The following is a 23,974-nucleotide window of genomic DNA, read 5'->3' on the forward strand; positions in this document are numbered from 1 at the left end:
TGAAAGAAAAGACACCATTATAGATCCTACAGAAATGAAAACAATAATAAAAGAATGTTATTAACAATTCCATGCTGATAAATTTGCAACCTGGATTAAATGTAAAAATTAACTGAAAGAAACAAAATACCAAAACTAATCCAAGAAGAATTAGAAAATTTAAATAGCCTCATATCAAAGAAATTTAATCCATAATTAAAACCTTCCCACAAAGAAAAGTCACGGTAAAGACGGTCATTTCTACCAGACTCTAGAATAGACTGGTGAATTCTACCAAATACTTAAAGACAAAACATGCCTTTTTCTAGAAAACACAGGAAGAGGGAACACTTCAAAACTCATCATATGAGGCCAATATCATTCTGATACCAAAACCAGCAAAGACATCACGAGAAAAGAAAACACAAATCAATATTCCTCACAAACACAGATGCAAAAATCCTTGACAAAATTATAGCAAGTTGTACCTAACAATATATAAAAATGGTATATATGACAACAAAGTGGTATTTATCCCATGACTGCAAGGCTGACTTAACATTCCAAAGTAAGTGAGAAAAAAATATCATTTCAACAGATGAAGAAAACATGTGACAAAATTCAACACTCAATCATAATAGAATTGAATGGAATATCCTCCACCTGATTAAGGGCATCATCATCAACAATACAGGGCTCAAGTGATCTTTTGCACTAAGATCAGGAATGAGTAGAGGAAATTTGCTCTCATCTTTTCTATTCATAATTGTACTGGATATCCTAACGGGTATAATGGAGCAAGAAAAAGAAATAAAAGGCAAAGGCCAAAAAAAAAGGAAGAAGCAAAACTGTCATTACCTGCAGACAATAAGATCATGCACAGAGAAAATCCAAAAAGCCCTGCTGCTGCTAAGTCACCCAGTCGTGTCCGACTCTGTGCGACCCCATAGACTGCAGCCCACCAGGCTCCTACATCCCTGGGATTTTCCAGGCAAGAGTACTGGAGTGGGGTGCCATTGCCTTCTCCACCAAAAAGCCCTACTAGAACTTAAAAGAAAATTCAACAGGGTCACACAACACACTTTTTCCTATACAATAGCAATTAAAAATTGCTAAATGAAAAATTTTAAATACATTTGTAATAGCATCAAAAAACAAAATACTTAGAAATAAATTTAATAAAAGATGTGAAAGACCCAAACACTGAAAGTGACAGAAAGTTGCAAAGGGAAGTAAAATAAAAACTAAATAAACAGAGAGATATATACCATATTCATGGACTGGAATGTTAAGACAGCAATTCTCTCCAAATTACTCTAAGATTCAATGCAATCCCATTAGTTTCCTAGATTTTTTTAAGAAATTGATGTTGATTCTACACTTGTATAAAAATGCAAAGACAGAGAATAGCAAAAACCTAGAAAAAGAATAAAGTTAGAAGATTCACAGTATCTGATGTCAAGACTCACAAAACTATAGTAATCAAAACAGTATGATTTTGATAAGGATAAATAATAAATTAATAGAACAAAACAGTACAGTAATATCCTCACACTTTTACAGTCAAATGGTCTGTGAAAAAGGTGCTAAAGATAATTCAACGGTGAAAGCATAGTCTTTTCAACAAATGTGCCTGGAACATGGTTATCTATATGGAAAATAAATAAATAAACCTTGATCCTTACCTCATTCAGTCCCTAAAATTAACTTGAACTGAATCACAGACCTAAAGGTAAAACTACAAAAATTCTAGAGGAAAAGAAAAACTTTACAACTTTCAGTAAGACAAATATTTCTTAAACAAGACACAGAAAGAATGAATATATACACAAACCACAGCTAAGAGGCAGCTGCAGATAAAGGTATCATAATGGGATCGGGCTTGTTTTCTGGGGGGATCTCATAGTGTTTTCGTCCATACTTCTTTTGAAGCCCATATCACACCAACATATTTCTTTCAGACAAAATAAATGAGGATAAAAACTCTCCATCCAATCTCTGGAATCCTCGGATCTTAACATAAACTAACTTTTACAGAGAGAGAAAGAGAAATTGGAAGGTATGTTTTACCACATCAAACTAGACAACAATGACAGTTGGAGAAAGATTTCAGAATGGATTATAATGAAAAAGCCCATCAAAAAAGTCAAAAAGAAAAGGAATTGATAAAAATTTACCAGACATATCTTTACAAGGGAATAGAAATAAATCTTCTTTAATATAATGAGTATATTCCTAGAAAAGTATAAAAGCAAGTTTTTATCAAAGAAAACTTTTATGCAGTAGAAATGTCTTCATAAGTTAATTTTATTATGAATCATATTATATAGAAAGACCCTTTCTCATGACTTCAGTAACAAACCCTAATTTATATTTTACATGATTCTAAATCTTGTTGCTTAAAGCCAAATATGGAGTTTAAATATTAATGAAAATTGTAAATATACAATAAACTTATTTATCATAAGGGAAAAAAATCAGAAACTAAAATTGAGAGAAATTATCTTAAAAGTTGATCTCTCATCTATAATCATAAAAGTGCACCTTCCAGCCATTTTCTGTGCAAAAACCATAAGAAGTGGACATGAGAAAGTGGAAATGACATAGAAAAAGGGAAAAGAAAAAAGTTTGAAGCTATTCATAAATAATAAGAACACAAAATAAGTAGACCACCTAAAGAAGGAATGAAGACACTTGATCTGAAATTTAAGCGCTCTATATTTATTGGGCTTATTGTATCATCACAGGCTTTAAAAAAGAAAGAAAGAAAGAAAAAGAGAGGATACAGACCAAGGTTTGCTAGAATAACTTACTAATTTGAACATTCAATAAAAATGCACAATCACAGCTGTTATACACAAAACACCAAGTATGTACAAGTAACAAATTATCTCTAACTCTTAAATAACCTTACAAGATAGGTATTATCATTCCATTTATCTTAACCCCAGAGATGTTAAGAGACTTATCTAAAGCCATATTGTCATTAATAGAAGTGAAGGAATTTGAACCTAGGTCTGTCATTTGAAAACAGCAATAGAACTCCCAAACAGTGTCATGTAACATTTTTTTAAAAAACAGATCTTGTTTCATTTACAGTGATTATAGTTGTAAAAGAAATCCTTTAGGGAATTACAGAATCCTAAACAACTTACAAGGTAGCAGCATTACTACAAATTCCACTGACTGAAGCCAAAAATACCTATACCAGAATTAAAGCAGAAAACAACATGACTATGACATATCACTAATAAGACAGTAAGAATCATTTTTAAATTTCTGGGAAATTTCCACTAACATTTGTTAGTCCAACAGAAAGCCAAAAATAGAATGAAATGGGTTTGTAGTTCAATTTAAAAAAAAATCTCAAACACTTTGATCACATCTTAAGAAAGCATTTCTAAAACTGGGTGTTAGAAGGTGAACAGGCACAATGAAAATAAAGTGTATACCAAATAAAGATAACAACTCAACCCTTAAACTATTCAAGGGAATATAGATAATTATACTGATTTATTAGGGGAAAAAAGCTTCTCTGATCAACTACCATTCTGAAAACAAGCAGTTGTTGATAGAGAATAAAATTATTTTAAATTGAAGAAACACAATAATAATACTCCATCTGAAATATCAGTGCAAAAAGAGATATCCAAAACCTAAATAACTAGAATGCATACTATCAAGAAGCTAAGTTGGAGTAAAAAAAAAAGTATATCTCAAATACAAAGGAAAAGAACTAGACACGGAAAACATACTTCCAAGGTATAAAAAAAGAAGGCATTCACTAGTGTACCAGCTCAATGAAGCCAATTCCACATCTTGCTGAAGTACAGACTATTAAAATATTAATAACTGTACTCAGTCAATAAAATGTTACATTAAAATAAGAAAGCACAAAAAGTTCTGAGAAAGTAAAGGAAATTTCTACCTTTGGCCACTTGGGATTGAGAAGTCGAGCTTTGATTGCATCATCCAGTGCCTTGTCATACTGCTGGATTTTCATATAGGCTGCAGATCTATTGCTGTATAAGATACAGTTCTGAGGGTCAACAGCCAGGGCTTCATTGTAGAGAACAATAGCTGTGTGGAAATCTCCATCATGACAGGCCTGATTACTCTGACGAACTTTCTCAACAAATTCAGCTTTGCTCAGCACTGGTCCATCAGGACTTCTCCGGCCAATAGTCTTAGCACCAAAGAGAGGAATCTACAAACAAAGAAACTTTGTGAGATAAAGTTCAGTTAATCCAGAGAGGTTCCTTGTTGAAATTTCAAAAGAATATGAACATTCTTCATAGTCCGCTTTATATTACAGTTAACCTTTATGCCCAGAAAGACAACACACTTTCCAAGAAGCAGCAAACCTAGTACCTTAAATACATATGTATATATGCATGTGTTCTCATATATACACATATAGTTACAAAAACACATATTTATATACGCATATATTTTTTGTTTGAGAGAATGAACGAATAAATGCAAAAAATAATCAGGCTTTTCCTTGGCAATTTAAAGTTATACTAAGAAAAAAACAAAATGCAAACCAATGCAGACAATATGATCTCAATTATGTTAAGATGGCTGCATTTAGGAAATTAACAAAAGGAACAAGATCAAAATATCAACTATACTACGATATCTTTGGATACAAGATTATGAGTTATTTTCTTAAAATTTTCTTTTACCCCAATGTGATGCAATGAGCACATGTAAGTCTTAAATTTAAAAAAATAATAACCTTTTAAAAAATAAATTTTCATGTACCAAGGAATCTTTTAAGACTGGCAAATTTGGTAACTATAATTTGCCTACCACCATGGAATTTCAAAGACAAACATCAGTTTTTGGAGATCATCAAAATGAAAAAAAAATCTGCTGTAAATTGTATCTTGGCAATTTAAGCCCTGTCTCTGACGTTGATTTTTCCAAATCACTAAGTTTTCTATGACTTTATAGCAATGACCTTAAAACAAAAAGGAATAAATGAGTCAAATGTTATTCATTTTTAAAAAAGGAAAATTAGAAACTGCATTAGAATCCCAAGGATAGATGCTTAAGACGGCAGTATCAAGACAAACAGTTTGCAATTTCAAGTAGGCTTGCCCTAAGTGAAATTAAAACAAAAAACTTAATTTCCTTCCTCACGTCTTCCTTTAAGACTCAGTCCAGTCCCTCCATTCAGAAGTGGACAGATCTAATAGGTAACAGATAACAACAGGTACAAAAGTAACAGACTCCTCACAGAGGTAGTTGCATTAGAAAAGAACAGATTCCACAGAGAGGAGGAAGAAGACAAACCCAATCTCCCACAGAGGCAATCAGATTTTTTCCTCTACTCATAGGGATATCATATCCTAGCTTTCTAGGACAATTTAAAATTTCCTAGAAATTTCAAATATCAGCGCCCAAATTATATCCCTCAAATTCCTCATGCTAATATAGAAGTAGCCAATAATGTATACTCTGGTTAGGGTTCTGTTTCTTTTTTTTTAATGATGATCATGAAACATATTGCTTGAAAGTGAATGGACTACGGAACATTGAGCAAATGAGCAGGATTTTCCTGAAGAGTCTTGATTAATTTTTTAATGATTTCAGCCACACCAAATTAATGGATTAATATAAGACATTTAACAATGTATTGCTATTGCTAAGTCACTTCAGTCATGTCCGACTCTGTGCGACCCCATAGACGGCAGCCCACCAGGCTCCCCCGTCCCTGGGATTCTCCAGGCAAGAACACTGGAGTGAGTTGCCATTTCCTTCTCCAATACATGAAAGCGAAAAGTGAAAGTGAAGTCGCTCAGTCATGTCCAACCCTCAGCGACCCCATGGACTGCAGCCTTCCAGGCTCCTCCATCCATGGGATTTTCCAGGCAAGAGTAATGGAGTGGGGTGCCATTGCCTTCTCCTTAACAATGTATAAGACATTTCATTTTGAGAAACAGTCATCATCATGACTCTACTTAAGGGCAGTGCTATCCATAAACTATAGAACAAATTTGACATTTGAAAATTCAGGGGTACAACATAAAAAGAGCAGTAACAGTAACAGAAGTAAAATTCGTTAGGTTCATATGTGGCCTAAAAGTGAAAAAGACATAATCCTACTATTACAGCATTCCTTGCTTCTCAGGGTTAATTTGGTTCTACTTCAAAATAGATAAGAATCAAATTAAGAAAAGAGTCTGCATTCTATTATCTCCATATACAGTAATACAAAGTAACATTTCCAAAACATGTTCCAAGGAACCCCTAGGTCCTCAGGAGACTGGGATAACAAAGTTAAATTACGTTTCTTCTTTAGTGGGAGACACTTCAACAGTCCATGGAGTCCTCCAGGCTAGAACACTGGAGTGGGTAGCCTTTCCCTTCTCCAGGGGATCTTTCCAACCCAGAGATCAAACCCAGGTCTCCCGCATTGCAGATGGATTCTTTACCAGCTAAGCCACAAGGGAAGCCCAAGAATACTGAAGTAGGTAGCCTGTCCCTTCTCCAGCAGATCTTCCAGACCCAGGAATGAAACTGGGGTCTCCTGCATTGCAGGCAGATTCTTTACCACCTGAGCTATCAGGGAAGCCTGCTAAGAGTTATTTCACACATTGTAAATCTGATAGAGGAGATAGCTACTATACATAACAAGATCAAAGTATCTTTTCGGTAGAGTACCTAGCTGGACGAGAAAATGCTCAAAACGCTGATGTAAACTATTAAATAATGCCTCTGAGAGCAAAGAAAAACATCATGAAAAAGTTAGTGCTAGTGCAGAAAGATTATAAATACTAGGGAACTCCAACACCATCGTCACCACCAAATGCCCACAAATGTAAGAGAAAAACACACTCTAGTAAGTGTCCACAGAAGCGTCAAAATACGCCTGAGTCTACTCAGCTGGTTACAATGTGGTCCTCAGGATGCTAAGAAATGGCAATTTTTGTGTATGATTTTTTAAAAGAGATATAATTTCCCTTGTCCTTTTCTATCTTCTCTGCAATTGATAAATTTGGCAATACAGAGAGATTTTTTTAAAAGGTTTGCATGTATTTCTCAGATTATATAGTACCTGGAATAAATGGCCATATTAAATTCATAGACTACTAGGGTGAATATACAGTACTACTCAAGAAGACCAAAAAAAACCCCAAAGTTTTGAAATACCACTTAATTCTTCTGATATTCTTTCCTCACATATTTCATATAGGTATAGTTTATGAATGTCAACATCCATTAACGTTGATGTTTTCTTCTGACCCTCTGACAGACTCATCTTAAAAGGTCAGAAGTGTCAATAACATATGGATCAAATTGACTCAGACCTATTCAGCCACATACAATTACTTAACATAGCTCAAGTCCTGTTATAAATTTTGACTACTCAAATGATATAAAAAATGCTTATCATTTTTAAATATCTGCATGGAAAAAAATATTTTTAAAAAAGTAAAAAGATGAGTCACAAGTAAGTTAAAAAAAAAAATCTATTTGTAATACATGATAAAAAGCTAATTTGCTTACTATATAGTGAAAGAAAAGTAAAAGTCGCTCAGTTGTGTCTGACTCTTTGCAACCCCATGGACTAGTCCATGGAATTCTCCAGGCCAGAATACTGGAGTGGGTTCTCCAGGCCAGAATACTGGAGTGGGTAGCCTTTCCCTTCTCCAAGGGATCTTCCCAACCCAGGAATCAAACCCAGGTCTTCCACATTGCAGGCATATTCTTTACCAGCTGAGCCACAAGGGAAGCCCTTACTATATAAAAATCTACAAATAAATTAGAAAAAAAAATCCAGTGGAAAAAGCAAAGAATATGCACAGGCAGATCAAGAGAAAGGAAATTCATATGGCTTTTAATCATATTTTTTGATGTGTGGCTTCAATTATTTTAAAAGAAAATCAAACCATGAAATATCACTTTTCACCTCTCCTACTAATGGGGAAAAAAAATACATTTTAATGGTAAGAGGATAAAGAAAAAGTCCCACCCATACATTGTTGGTGGAAGTGCAAGCTGGTGTAATCACAGAACAATTTAGGAATATCTAAAAAAAAAAAAATGTAAAAGATATACACCCTTCAAATTCTAAAAGTTTTTCCTACTTCTAGTAAATTAGACTTCAGATACATTAACCTATGTAAACAAAGCTATATATACCAGGATATTCATAATAGCATCATTTGTATGAGCAGAGCTCTCAGGTGAACAGGTGCATTGTCAATGAGCAGTACTATTTTGAAAGGAATCTTCTTTTCTGAGCAATAGATTTCAACAGTGGGCTTAAAACAGTCACTAAACCATGTTGTCAACAGATGTACTGTCATCCAGGTAGATAGATTTAGCATAATTCCTAAGTACCCTAGGATTTCTTGAATAGTAAATAGCATTGGCTTCAACTTAAAGTGACTAGCTGCATTAGCCCTTAATAAGAGTCAGCCTGTCCTTTGAAGCTTCAAAGTCAGGCACTGACTTCTCCTCTGTAGCTATGAAAGTCCTAGATGGCATCTTCTTCCAATAGAAGGCTACATGGAAAATCTGTTGTCATTAATTACCTTAGTGAGGTCTTCTGGTTAACTGGCTTCTATGTCAGCACTTGCTGTCTCATATTCCACTTTCCTGTTATGGAAACAGCTTCTTTCCTTAAACCTCATAAACCAACCTCTACTAACTTCAGTTTTTTCCTCTGCAGCTTCCTTGCCTCTCAGCCTTCACAGAAGTAAAGAGAATTAGGGCCTTACTGCGGATTTGGCTTTGGCTTAAAGGAATGTTGTAGCTGGTTTGATCTATCCAGACCCCTACAACTTTCTCCATGTCAGTAATGAGGCTGTTTCACTTCCTTATCTTTGTGTGTTCATTACAGTAGCACTTTTCTCCCCCACAGGTTTAATAAATTTACCCCTTCAGTGCCTATTTGCAGTGCTCAGTATTCCTTTGAAATACCAGCCAGACTTAGCAGTGGCCAACAATAAAGTTTAGACCTTCAAAGTTTAAAAGCTCAGGTCCTCTGAGCATTCTGTTACACTTGTCCAAAATTGGTGACTCTTTATAGGTGAAGAGCTTTAAATGTACCAGTGAAAAAAGTTTTCTCCCCTTCAAGGGGAAGAAAGAAAATCACTCCTCAAAACCCAGAAGATCTGTCTGTAGGAGCTTTCCTCCTGCCCCATCTCTTCAGGCTTGTTTTTTGCAGCGGAACAAGAGACCAAATCTAACTTGAGTTACAAGAAACAAGACAGTGATGGCTATAAAGGGAGTGACAGAAGCAGCAGATTCTCCTTTACCTCCCGCATCCAATATATGTTCCTCACAGAAAAACAAAAATAACAGGTCCACAAAAGACAACAGCTAGAATTATAAAAAATCCATTCATCCAATGATGGAGCAGTGTTAGTCACTCAGCCGTGTCTGACTCTCTGTGACTCCATGGGCTGCAGACCGCCAGGCTCCTCTGTCCATGGGATTCTCAAGCAAGACTTCTGAAGTGGGTAGCCATTTCCTTCTCCAGGGGATCTTCCTGACCCAGAGACCACCTACATTGCAGTCAGGCCACATACAACATTTACCAATTAAGTCTGGCATCTTATATGGGTGCAATTAATTGTGCCCCAAAACAACCACAATACTAGCATCACAGATAACCATAACAAATATAATAAAATTTTTTTTGAAATATTGTGAGGATTACCAAAATGTGACATAGAGATATGAAGTGAGCAAACAGTACTAGGGGGAAAAAAACGCCACCAATAAACTTGCTCAAAGCAAAGTTGCCACAAACCTTCCATTTGTAAAAAAAGAAAAAAAAAATGCAGCATCTGCAAAGTGCAATAAAGCGAAGCACAGGAAAATGAGGCATGCCAATATTTTAGCTTGCTCCTTGGAAGAAAAGCTATGACCAACCTAGACAGCATATTAAAAAGCAGAGACATTACTTGGCCGAAAAAGGTCAAAGCTATGGTTTTTCCAGTAGTCATGTACGGATGTATGGACTATAAAGCTGAGCACCAAAGAATTGATGCTTTTGAACCTTGGTGTTGGAGAACACTCCTCAGAGTCCCGTGGACTGCAAGGAGATCTAACCAGTCCATTCTAAAGGAGATCAGTCCTGGGTGTTCTTTGGAAGGACTGATGTTGAAGCTGAAACTCCAATACTTTGGCCACCTGATGCTAAGAGCTGACTCACTGGAAAAGACCCTGATGCTGGGAAAGATTTAAGGGAGGAGGAGAAGGGGATGACAAGAGAATGAGATGGTTGGATGGCATCACCGACTCTATGGACATGAGTTTGGGGAAGCTCTGGGAGTTGATGATGGACAGGGAGGCCTGGCATGCTGTAATCCATGGGGTCACAAAGTCAGACATGACTGAGCGACTGAACTGAATATTTTAGCCAATGACAAAACTGCCAATATTTATATTAAAAGCAGATATGCTTTAGATAGCTTATGATTTTGAAATGTTGTGGGAGAAACATGGCTTTCTTACTTTTAGTGTAGATTAAACTTAAAATGGCCCCTATGTTCAGGAATTATTGGATGCAATACTTTTACCTGCCACTTTCAGTTCAGTTCAGTCGCTCAGTCGTGTCCGACTCTTTGTGACCCCATGAATCGCAGCACGCCAGGCCTCCCTGTCCATCACCAACTCCCGGAGTTCACCCAAACCCACATCCATCGAGTCGGTGATGCCATCCAGCCATCTCATCCTCCGTCGTTCCCTTTTCCTCCTGCCCTCAATCCTCCCAGCATCAGAGTCTTTTCCAGTGAGTCAACACTTCACATGAGGTGGCCAAAGTACTGGAGTTTCAGCTTTAGCATCAGTCCTTCCAAAGAAATCCCAGGACTGATCTCCTTCAGAATGGACTGGTTGGATTCCTTGCAGTCCAAGGGACTCTCAAGAGTCTTCTCCAACACCACAATTCAAAAGCATCCATTCTTCGGTGCTCAGCTTTCTTCACAGTCCAACTCTCACATCCAAACATGACCACTGGAAAAACCATAGCCTTGACTAGACGGACCTTTGTTGGCAAAGTAACGTCTCTGCTTTTGAATATGCTATCTAGGTTGGTCATAACTTTCCTTCCAAGGAGTAAGCGTCTTTTAATTTCATGGCTGCAATCACCATCTGCAGTGATTTTGGGGCCCCCAAAAAAATAGTCTGACACTGTTTCCCCATCCATTTCCCATGAAGTGATGGGAATGGATGCCATGATCTTCATTTTTTGAATGTTGAGTTTTAAAACAGCTTTTTCACTCTCCTCTTTCACTTTCATCAAGAGGTTTTTTTCGTTCCTCTTCACTTTCTGCCATGAGGGTGGTGTCATCTGCATATCTGAGGTTATTGATATTTCTCCCGGCAATCTTGATTCCAGCTTGTGCTTCTTCCAGCCCACCATTTCTCATGATGTGCTCTGCATATAAGTTAAATAAGCAGGGTGACAATATACAGCCTTGACGGACTCCTTTCCCTATTTGGAACCAGTCTGTTGTTCCAGTCACTGTTCCAACAGTCCACTTCTAACTGTTGCTTCCTGACCTGCATATAGGCTTCTCAAGAGGCAGGTCAGGTGGTCTGGTATTCCCATCTCTTTCAGAATTTTCCACAGTTTATTGTGATCCACACAGTCAAAGGCTTTGGCATAGTCAATAAAGCAGAAATAGATGTTGTTCTGGAACTCTCTTGCTTTTTTGATGATCCAGCGGATGTTGGCAATTTGATCTCTGGTTCCTCTGCCTTTTCTAAAACCAGCTTAAACATCTGGAAGTTCACGGTTCATGTACTGCTGAAGCCTGGCTTGGAGAATTTTGAGCATTTACTTTACTAGCGTGTGAGATGAGTGCAATTGTTTGGTAGTTTGAGGATTCTTTGGCATTGCCTTTCTTTGGGATTGGAATGAAAACTGACCTTTTCCAGTCCTGTGGCCACTGCTGAGTTTTCCAAATTTGCTGGCATATTGAATGCAGCACTTTCACAGCATCATCTTCCAGGATTTGAAATAGCTCACCTGGAATTCCATCACCTCCACTAGCTTTGTTTGTAGTGATGCTTTCTAAGGCCCACTTGACTTCCATTCCAGGATAGCTATTAAAATTCCAGGGCATTCTAAACTTGACTCTCTGGAAGCTAAGGGAAATCACCTTGCTGACATCTCTGCAAGGAATGCTACCGTTAAAGGAACCAACAATCGCCAAACCTCTGTCATGGTCGAAAGGGATATTTCCCTAAATGATAACTTAGGAAAACTGGCTAGAGAAGCCCAACAATGGCCTCAGAAAAAAACAAAAACAGTATTGGAAACTCAACAATTGTTGACTTGATAAAAAGAGAAAGCTCTGGTTTGGACCAAATAACAACCCCATCCTACCAGAGACTCTCAAATTCTCAGTCCTCACCATTGTACATGCAATAAGCCACTGGTCTACCAACAAAATGATAGCCTTCATGAATCAATATTGGTGAGAAAACAATAACAAAGCCACAAAAAGTGCCTACCTCACTTGTCTCATTTATCTAAGCACAACCCAGGGAAGCCTGTTAGTACTGCTCTCGGACATTTTAAACTGCCCAATGGACCATTTGAGGTCTGGCAAAATGCATATCATACAACTTCTTCTGTCTCATGTATATAAATATGTTTTAGTCATGGTTTGTATGTTATCACACTGGATGGAAGCATTCCCTTGCAGACAGGCTACTGCCTCCTTTGTGGCTAAAAAGTCCTTTAAGAAAAAAATTATCCCTACCAAAAGAATGCTTCTCAAACTTCACAGTGATCAAGAACACATTCTATGGCCACTTCCTTTGACAAGCCTGAGTAGTTTGGCTGGTTTTACAATACTTTCACTGTGTTTACCACCCTCAATCCTCTGGTTTAGTCAAATGCCCAAATGGCATTAAGACTGGAAAAATTTGTAGAGGCTCTCCAAATACCTTGACCAAAAGCATTGCCATTGGTCCTTCTAAATCTTAGACCCACCCTTTTTGGAATTCATAAACTTTCACCCTTTGAAATAGTCACAGGATGCCTGATGCACTTGGTCCTGGTTTTTTTGATGCAAAACTAATAAAAAGGAAAGATACTCCAATATTGCAAAGGTCTAATTGCTTCTATTAAAAATAGTCATGCTTTAGTACAGCAATCTTTTCACAGTGCACTCTCAGGAGACAAAGTACTTAAGCATCACATCTTGAAACCTGGAGATTTCATCTAAAGGAAAAGACACCTCCAGGAGAGTATTTTTAAAAGTTAATGTTAAAATACTGCTGCATTTAAAGTAACTATACACAAAATGTAATAAAATACTACACAAGAAGAAACAAGACTTTTTTTTAATGTTTGAGCCAAATTGATACAAACTCACTTTCACAACTTCCTCTGATCAGTCAAAATGCTATGACAGAGACTTCCCTGGTAGTCCAGTGGCTAAGACTGTGCTCCTAATGCAGAGGGCCTGAGTTCATTCCCTGGTCAGGAAACTAGATCCCACATGCCACAGCTAAGACCCAGTGCAACCAAATAATTCTTTTTTTTTAATGCTATGACAATCGTGGCAAACCAACTACATTTTGAAAAAAATTCAGCTAGTATTAAACACAAACTAAATCTAACTCCTCCAACTTCAACTAGAAATAAATATGTACTCTAAAGCAGAAGAGTAGGGAATTCCCTGGTGGTCCAGTGGTTAGGACTCTATACTCTTGCTGCTGAGGCCCTGGGTTCAATTCTTGCATCAGGGAAATAACATCCCATAAGTTGCATGGTGCAGTCAAATACATATATATATAGGTATGCAGAAAGAGAGAGCAGTGTAAAACTGAGACATTTAACTATTTCAACTCTTTAATTCAAGAAAAATAAGCTCAAAAATTAATATTTATTAAGTAGAAATAACCAAAAACTTATTTCAGGAAACTAAAACTGTAGTTTTATTTTTCAAATCTGTCCTTGGGCTAAAATTCTGAATCAATACATTACATATAGTGTTAATTATCTTTTGTTTTTTGTTAACAACTTTTAATTTGCATTATGAAGACTAATTCCCTTCATTAGTAAGAAAGGAAGATATAAGCAATAATTTTACAATTCTTTTATTTCAGAGATGCATATGAAATTATAATCATTCCTTTACTATCTTAAAAACAATTATTTTTATATAGCCTCATTTTGATACTTTTCTTCATTATCTGGTTTAATTCCCAGTATTCATTCAAGAAACATTTATGTCAGATACTGCACTAAGTATTAGTTTAATAACAGATTTATAACTTTAAATACTTAAAAATAAACTGCTCACCCTGCAGTTAAGTTTATATTTTGATTAATAAAGTTGTGAGATAATAAAATGAAAGAATAAACTCAGTTTCAAGTACTCATCCTTTTGCTCTATCATTATAAAGACTCAAATTTCAGAATACTGTGTCAACATAACCTTAAATCCCAAAAACTAGATGTTTACAAAATATCCAGGGGCATTCCTATGTTACTGTCCAGCAGTAAGTCTAATATCCCATAGCAAAAGTTACAATGGATTATTATTTGCTTAATGATCATTCAAATCAAAGACAGTCCAGTGCAATGGTTAAGAAAATAAACTCCAGAGCCTAACTACTAACTTAGAATCCAGGGCAACTCAGCTTCCTAACTGTGGAACTTGAGCAGGATACTACATAGTAACCTTGCCGTACCTCAGTTTTCTTTTGTGTAATAAGGGGTAACAACTATCTCCTAAGAAAGATAGTTGTGAGAATTAAATGAGTTAACTTATGTAAAGGACTTAGAACAGTACGTAAAACACAGTAAACACAAAATGTTAGTGATTAGTGATTAAAGATTAGTGATTAAAATCTGAAATCAACAGACCCTATACTTTATGGCAAGAACACTGCCAACATACAGTATTTTATAATTTACATGATTCTTCCAAATACACCTAATGAAAATTTTACTTTTTATAAAATATATCTTGAATTTATGACCAATTTCCAGAACAATTTTTATAAATAGTTCTCATAAATCCTCATAGAGATTAGGAAGTAATTTAACAAGAGTATTATTTGACAATGGGGAAACTTTCAAAAATCTCATTTCTGCATAATCTAAAAGATTTAAGACAGCACTCTACACTAAAATATTACATACAGAACAAAAGCATTTGTGACTGTTTTTAGTACTCTCTCAGCCAATTGTGCAATCCCCATAAAACATTTTTCCCAAGAACAAGAAACTATACACAAGGTCAAATGTCCAATAAAGGTGCCTGAATTCCAAAATCATATTAGTAACACGAAAATTTCTGAGAGGGAAATGAGAATGACCAAATCAAACCAGTCAATCCTAAAGGAAATCAACACTGAATACTCATTAGAAGGACTGATATAGAAGCTCCAATACTTCGGCCACATAAGGCAAAGAGCCAACTCATTGGAAAAGACCCTTATGCTGGGAAAGATTGAAGGCAGGAGGAGAAGGAGCCAACAGAGGATGAGATGGTTGGAAAGCATCACCAACTCAATGGACATGAATTTGAGCAAACTCTGGGATATACAAGCTGCAGTCCATGGGGTCACAAAGAGTTGGGCACAACTTAGCAACAACAAATTCACTCCAAAATAAAAAGTACTGTTTCAACCTAAGTGCTTAGCCTTATTAAATATATACTCTTCAGTATCAAACTATACTAACAAAATTTCAGGAAACTAAGCTCTTAGAGCAGAAGGTAATGGCAACCCACTCCAGTATTATTGCCTGGAGAATCCCAGTGACAGAGGAGCCTGGTGGGCTGCCGTCTCTTGGGTCACAGAGTCGTACACGACTGAAGTGACTTAGCAGCAGCAGCAAGCTCTTAGAAGACGAAGGTCACAGGGTAAGTCTTACAAAGTTGATGGCTTCTTCTGCTCTATAACTTGGCATAATAATCTCATAAATATGTGAAGGTTAACATGCTTGCATTTAAAATGTTGTCACTTATAGACCCATGCTTTTTTTAGAATTTCATTGTTTTTGCTCTTACATTTAGGTCCTCAATAGATTTTGAGTTAATTTTTGTGTATGGTGTAAGATAGGGGTCCAAATTCAACCTTTTTTTATGTGGATATCCAGTTGTCTGCTGTCCAGCAACTTTCACTGAAAAGACTATTCTGCCCACTTTGAATGGTCTTCACATTACTGTTGAGAATCAGTTGACCATACATGTGAGCACTTACTTCCAGACTCTCAATTCCATAGACTTACGTTATTCTTATGCTAGTAACACACTGTCTTGATTACTCTCACTTCACAGATTTTGAAACTGGGAAGAGTGAGACCTCTAAATTTGTTCTTTTTCAAGACTGTCTTGGGAATTCCCTGGCAATCCAGTGGTTAGGATTCCATCTCCACTGCAGGTGGCATGGGTTCAATCCCTGGTCTGGGAACTAAAGTCCTGCAAGCCTCAGAGATTCCAGTAATTTTTGGAATGAAAAGTGAAAGTTAGTCACTCAGTCATGTCCAACTCTTTGTGACCTCACGGACTGTAGCCCACCAGGCTCCTCTATCCATGGAATTCTTCAGGCAAGAATACAAGAATGGGTTGCCATTTCCCTCTCCAGGGGATCTTCCCGACCCAGGGATTGAACCCAGGTCTCCCACATTGCAGGCAGACTCTTTACCAACTAAGCCACCAGGGATATCAATTTTTTTTTTTTCTTTTAGCTCAGCTGGTAAAGAATCTGCCTGCAATGCAGGAGATCCTAGTTCGATTCCTGGGTCGGAAAGATTCACTGGAGAAGGGATAGGCTACCCACTCCAGTACTCTTAGGCTTCCCTGGTGGCTTAGCTGGTAAAGAACCCCCCTGCAATGTGGGAAACCTGGGTTTGATCCCTGGGTGGGAACGTCCCTTGGAGAAGGGAACAGCTACCCCACTCCAGTATTCTGGCCTGGAGAATTCCATGGACTGTATATCCATGGGGTTGCAAAGAGTTGGACACAACTGAGCGACTTTCACAATTTTTAGAATATTGTCCTTTAAATCTAATAATTACTCTCTTCTCTCATCTCTGCTTGCTTCTACTTTCTGTTTATTTGGTTGATTCTTTTCCAATATGTCTTTTCTTCTGCCTATTCTTATTTTCTTCTTCTCATCTTCAAAAACTATTTTTTTGTGTGTCTATTATCTAAAAATGGACACCAATGCATGATTTTGCAAAATATAAGCATCAAGTTTTATGATTTTCCTTTTATGATGACAGAGGGAAATAATCATCTTAGGAAGTTCCAACTTCATCAAAGTGACATTTTTTATGCATTCCTGCAAGTGAAAAGAATACTGATTTTAAAAATTTCCTATCATTTTCTGAAATTAAGTCCACATTAATAGAAACACTACTATGGCAATTTTTTAACTTCCACTACGGCAAACTTATGCAGTCATAGCATGGAAATGTCATATATATAATCACAAAAAGGGAAACTGTATACAGTAAGATTCCTTCCCATATGTAACAGTCACAGCTCAACTTTTTTTTACTTTTGCAAAACCACAACACAGAGTCAGGTTTCCTGCGTTATGCTATTTCTTAGCAATCTGTTCTTTACCCACAACACAGTACCACATCCCCATTATGAATTGTTAATTGTCAACCAGAATCTCAACAACTCACATTTCAGAATACTGCAAGTTAACGGGTTTTTGGTAGTGGTCGCAGTAAGGGCAATTAGAGCCCTTAAAGACCACCTGCCTCCCCACTTTTACAGTTCTACTCTCTAGTTACTCTTACCGGAGGGTGTGTGTGTTGGGGGGGGGGTGTGGGTGTGTGTGTGTGTGTGTGTGTTCGTTCTACTCTCTAGTTACTCTTACCGGGGGGTGTGTGTGTTGGGGGGGGGGGGGTGTGGGTATGAGTGTGTGTGTGTGTGTTCGTTCTACTCTCTAGTTACTCTTACTGCTTTCTCAATCTCCGTGTGCGTGTGCATGTGCGTGCTCAGTCGCTCAGTCGTGTCCGACTCTTTGCAACCCTGTGGACTGTAGCCCACCAGGCTCTTCTGTCCATGGGGATTCTCCAGGCAAGAATACTGGAGTGAGTTGCCATGCCCTCCTCCAAGGGATCTTCCTAACACAAGGATTGAACTCAGGTCTCCCACATTACGGGCAGATTCTTTACCATCTGAGCCACTAGGGAAGCTCCAGTCTCCCAGTACTACTTTGATTTCCAATAAAATGGACTAGTCTCTGATTTCAATATCCCATAAGTCACACGGTCAAAAAAAAAAAACAAATGTACAGAAAAAGTTCCAGAAAGTTATGCATTAAAGTATTAATAGTAATCACTATATTGGCAACATTATGAGGGCGGTATTTCTGCTTGTCTTATATTTTCTAATTTCATACAATGCAAACACACAGTTTTTGTAATAATAAAAGGGTTTAATTTACCACACCACATTCAGGATCTTCCCTGACCTGGGGTTGAACCTGTGTCCCCTGCAGTGGATGTGTGGACTCAGCCACTGACCCCTAGGAAAGTCTAAAGTTGTTTTTTTTAATAAAGACACTATGATTAAATTTTTTATAGAAATATCTATGAGTTATCAGTCTGAGGATGTGGGGGCTATAAATTTAATTGTGACCTTGAAGATAAGCTTTTGTTTAAATAATACTTACAATATAAACAATTATTTTCTTTGGTTCATAGTGAATACACATTCAGTGAACATGATTTGTTCCAAGCACCATATCTGCCTTAATATTGTTATTTCTGATTTCCTCCTACAGAAAACAGCAATCTACTCTAGCTACTAAAGAAACCTCAAAATAAAAGTACTATTAAATTTAAGTTTAAACATCAGGTTCTCTGTCTCTAAAAGAGTTTTTCTAAATTAGCAACCACTCTAAAGAAGTAAGAATTGTAACCATCAAACTTAATGAAAAAGCACTGCTTCTGATTTTAGGAAAAATAAGTAGTAAAAGAACAGCACATTAATAAGAACTGTGGAATAAAAACAGCTTTCAGTTACACTTTTATTTTTAATAATACATACAAATACACCATCAAGTATCATACACACAGCCTAGATTTAGCAGCCTTCTGTAATACAACTGTGTGGTGTGGGAGACTTTGTCCTTCACTGTTCCTCAAGCACTCACAGGGATTTCTTGGGTCACAGAAAAGTGATGGGGACAGGAAGAGGTTTGAGGTTTTTGTCTGTGGTTTTTCCTTTGTGGGTTTTTGTGGTTTGGTTGTTTCGTTTTTTGTTTTTTGGTTTTTTTTTTTGTCTTGTCTGTGTTTTAGGCTTGTTTATTTGTGGGGGGTTGTGTTTGTTTATTTTGGGGGAAAAGAGGGGTTTGTTTTTTTTTTGGTTTGGCAGTTTTGTTTGCTTTGGGGCTTGCTTTTAAATTGTTAATTAGCAAAAGAAGATAAACAACAAGTACCAAATCCCTACCACACACAAGGCATTGTTCTAAATATGTACCTACATTCTCTCTTATTTAGTAATTCTTTGAGGTGGATATCACTGTCCCATTATGTATATGAGAACACTGAGATGTAGTAACAGTTAAGATTTGTCAAAAACTCAACTAGTAAGTAGCAGAGGCAAAATCTGGAGATATGAACCTACATCTGCATCCATACTTGAGCTTTCAAAGACCTTTTTTCCTTACCATTTTTGAGGAAAGATCTGAAACAGAAAACTTGAAGAGACTACCACTAAATGATGAGGTTGAAAGATAACATCTAAGGGGGGTGAGAGAAAGGCTCAAAAGGGAGGGGACATATGTGTGCTCACAGCTAATTCACAGTGCTGTACAGCAGAAACAGCTGACTCATGTTGTTGTACAGCAGAAACTAACACAACATTGTAAAACAATTTTCCTCCAATTAAAAATAAATATTTAAAAAGATATATCCAAAACTCAACTGTATTTCTACTATACACTAGCAATGAACTAGTGACGAACGATGATGTGAAATGAAATGCTGATAACAATTCCAGGTACAACAGCAACTACTACAACAAAATAAACACTAAGGCATACATTTTTGGAAGAAGTTTAAGACCTGGGCCTGAAAACTACAAAACATTATTGAAAGAACAGATTAAACACAATCTATAAAAATTCCAGCTACTCTTGGGCAGAAATTGACAAGCTGATCCTAAAATCCATATGCAAGGGACCCAGAAAAGTCAAAAAAGTCTTGAAAAAGAATGAAGTTACAAGACTTACACTTACTTTCAAAACCTATTACAAGCTTATTATCAATACAAATCTACTGTAACCAAATAGTATAGTACTGGCAGAAGGATAGACAACAGAATAAAATTGAGAATCCAGAAATAAAACCCAACATATAGTCAGCTGATTTTCAATAAGGGCACAAAGAACATTCAATGGAACAAGAAGAGTCTTTTCAATACATAGTGCTGAGACAACTGGATCACCATATGCAAAAGAATGAATTTGGGCCACTGCTTTACACCATACACAAAAATCAATTTAGAATTGATTGACAACCTAAATATAAGGACTAAAAACATAAAACTCTTAGAAGAAAGCATAGGGTTTCCTTGAATTTGGCAATGAATTCTTAGATAGAGCAACAAAAGCATGAGCAACAAAAGCAGAAACAGATACTTTGGACTCATCACAAAACTCTGCAAAAAAGGACATTGTCAAAAAACTGAAAACACAACCTACAGAATGGGAGAAAACATTTGCAAATCATATATGTGACTTAGTAACCAAAAATTTTTAAACTCCTACAACTCAATAATAAAAAGACAAACAGGAGTTTTTAAAACTCCTGCAATTCAATAATAAAAAGACAAATAACCCAATGAAAAACTGGACACCTGAAATGGACAAAGGATTTGAACAGACATTTCTCCAAATACATACAAATGGGCAGTAAGTTCACGCACACGTGCACACACAGACACATACACCCAATATCATTAGTCATCAAGTCATCAAGGAAATGCAAATCAAAATTGCAATGAGATACCACTTAACACCGACTAAGAAGGCTAAGTTAAAAAGACAAATCGTAACAAGTACTGGCAAGAATGTAAAACTCTCATACACTGCTGATGGGAACGCAAAAGGATGCAATGCCTTAGGAAACAGATTTTCAACTCTTCAAAACATTAATACAGAGTTATCATATAATCCAGCAAATGGGGTATGCCCAAGAAAAATCAAAACACTACATCCACACTGAAACTTGCATACAAATGTTCATAGCAGTATTATTTATTATAACCAAAATGTGTGTGTGGGGGGGGGGACACGTCTATCAATGCATCAAAAGATAAAATGTGGTATATCTGTTCAATATTACTCAGCAATAAATAAATGATACACATGCAACACGGATAAACCTCAAAAACACTGTGCTAAGGGAAACAAACCAGTCACAAAAGACTATGTATTGTAAGATAATTCTTTCTCAAAGAAGCTGGGTTGTTTTTTTAAGACACTTTAAAAAAAAAAGTCATGGGAACATAATGCACAGCACGGTGACTGTAGTTAATAACACTGTATTGCATAATTGACAGTTGTTAAAAGAGCAGATCTTGAAACCTCTTATCACAAGAAAAAAATTTTAACGATATAACTTATTGTGATCACTTTGCAATATATAAATTTCAAATCATGTTATACACGTGTAACTAATCAAGCCATTATATTGTACACCTGTAACTAATATTATATGTCAATTATATCGCAAAAGAAGGGATTCCTTAAAAGACATTGCATGAACTACAAAAATGAAACAGTGGGAGAAAAAGAGCACCTAATTTTCAATTTTTCTTCTTCAGATGCAATCTCAATTCCTAAAATTTTATCTTCCTATACATTCATATTTCATCCATCAAGAACTACTAAAATTAAATCAACTACTGAAATTCAAAACACATGAAAAAAACAGCCCCTGAAATATCAAATAACTTTCAAACAATTCTACTCAGCATTGATTCTGAACTAAACATAAATCTCAATTTCAAAATATCACATAAAGATTAACAAATACTCAGAGGTTTAAGCAAATTGCCAACTTTCTGAATAAACAGTAATTCAGATTTGCTTTGATGAAAATGTAAATATTTACCTGCCTCAAAAGAACAAAATCCTGTAAGCCTAGCGTTCCCAAGTGATGAAGAGAAAAAAAATATGCATTTTTTTATTCAGAATTCAGTTTCTGAAATTAATTTCAATCTAGCTAGGGTATACACAGTTGATGGCTTATACTAAGCAATGTATATACCCTGGTTTTGCCTAAAATATACTGAAAACAAGGAATTTATAAACAGTCATAAAAGTTAAGTTGGGACCTGAGGAAAATCACATACAGTATATCTGACAGAGATCTTAACATCAAAAAGCTCCTGAAAATACCTCAAGAACTCCTATTTTGGAAGCTCCCTAAGTCAGTCTTCCTGCAAATATTTACTGACCATCTACCATGAGCCAAGCACCGCGAGTGATACCAGGATGCCATGGTGAGCTCTGAACATAGTAACTTAAGAGTTTGTTAAAAATTCAAATGTGCTTCTCTGCCTTGGAGAGCCCGGGCCTGGGGTGAGTCGTGACGCCCTGTGTTTTCATCAAGCGCTCCAGTTTATTCCCAAACCCTGGCTATCTGGGGGCAGGGTGCTCGGGGGCATCCCATCCCACCCAGTGGGAGCCACACCTCCATTTCACTCGGTTTCAGTCCATTTCACTCAGCTTCCGGCACTCAAACGGATAAATACCCCAACCACACCACCAGTTGAGATTAATGTAAAGCATTCCAAAATACCCTCTGTGCTGACACTCTGACAGACTTGCTTCCTTCCGAGGACGGCCAGCTCACTCCCTCAGATTCACCTGGGGCTGTCTGCACCTGAGCATCCCGGAGCTGCACCGACACCTGTCTCCCAGAGGCTGCGGTCTCCCTCTCCCGTGGGCCCGGGCCGCGGGCAGTCGCCGCCTCGAGGGGCCGGAGGCAAGGAGTAGCACCGCGCGCATTAGGCGCTGACTGTATACCGCTCCCCTCCCCGCTGGCGCGCACACACAAACACCCCCGCGGAAACTGAGGTGGGCAGGCGACAGACACGGTCCCGACGCCGAGCGACGCGAGGCAGGGCTCGAACCCGGACGGCCGGGCGGGTTCCGCCTCGCGGGCGCTCGTCAGCCTCAGAGGCCCGGCCCGGCTCGCACCGACGGAGTTTCACAAAGAAAGTCTCCCGGCCCGCGCCCCTCAAGCACTCACCGGAGCCGGCGCCGGCGGCGACTCGGGCTCCCGTCGTCTACGACTCCGTGCTGGGGTCGACCCCGGGGTGGGCTCAGGCGCGGGCGGCGGTGACTGCTCCATCCCCGCGGGGCACGGGCCGCGTCCGCCTCGAGCTAACGGTCCCGCCAGCTAGGCGCGCGCGCCGGCCCCGCGCGCCATGTTCCCGCCGTGCCGCGCGTCGCCGCGGCGTCTCACACTACCCCCCGCCGCGCACGCGCCGCGCACGCTCCCCGCGCGCCTCCGCGCGTGCCCCCGACCGCGCACGCGCGCACTCGCCGCGCCCCCGCCCCCCGAAGCCTGACGCCCTCCGGTCCGGGCCCCGCTCTTCCCAGCTTCGCGCCCACCCCCTCCGCACCCGTCCGGCCAGGCCCAAGCGCTCGCTGTTCTGAGCTGGGCGCAGCCGCCTGCCGCACTGCGGACGACGCCAGACCAGGCCCCTCGTAGCATTACCCCTTTTAAAAGCTTCACCTGCTTGGACTTGAAGCGGTGGTCTACCCCAAGAGGGAATTACCCCCAAGAAGTGTGAGGTGAAGGACACCGCTAAGGTGATCGAGATCCCCATCGCGGTGGTCTGTGAGCACGTGCGTGAACTTAAGCGGCACAATTGGATGTCTGTGCCTCTGGAAAAGCCACACTCAACGGAGAAACTTGAGTTCGAGTCCCGCATCTCCACTAACCTTTTCCTGATTAAGGTCAGGTCTCCAGAAGCCTGTTTTTCCTTAATGGGGAAGGTTTAACAACTAAGGCAAGTCA

General features: G+C 38.2%; 1 protein-coding gene across 2 annotated transcripts in view; it reads right to left on the reverse strand.

Annotated features, from left to right (window-relative positions):
• TTC28 (tetratricopeptide repeat domain 28) overlaps window positions 1-23,411 on the reverse strand; it is a 578,341-nt gene extending 554,930 nt beyond the window's left edge. For both annotated transcript variants that reach the window (XM_061385220.1, XM_061385219.1), the window contains exons 1-2: window positions 23,201-23,411; window positions 3,908-4,186 (exon numbers count right to left, since the gene is read on the reverse strand). In XM_061385220.1, the coding sequence (XP_061241204.1) occupies window positions 3,908-4,186; window positions 23,201-23,302 (381 nt within the window). In that variant the 5' untranslated portion in view covers window positions 23,303-23,411. The remainder of the gene's footprint in view (window positions 1-3,907; window positions 4,187-23,200) is intronic.
• Window positions 23,412-23,974: the final 563 nt, after the last annotated feature.

Source organism: Bos javanicus, chromosome 17 (assembly GCF_032452875.1).
Source record: "Bos javanicus breed banteng chromosome 17, ARS-OSU_banteng_1.0, whole genome shotgun sequence".
Taxonomy (NCBI): Eukaryota; Metazoa; Chordata; class Mammalia; order Artiodactyla; family Bovidae; genus Bos; species Bos javanicus.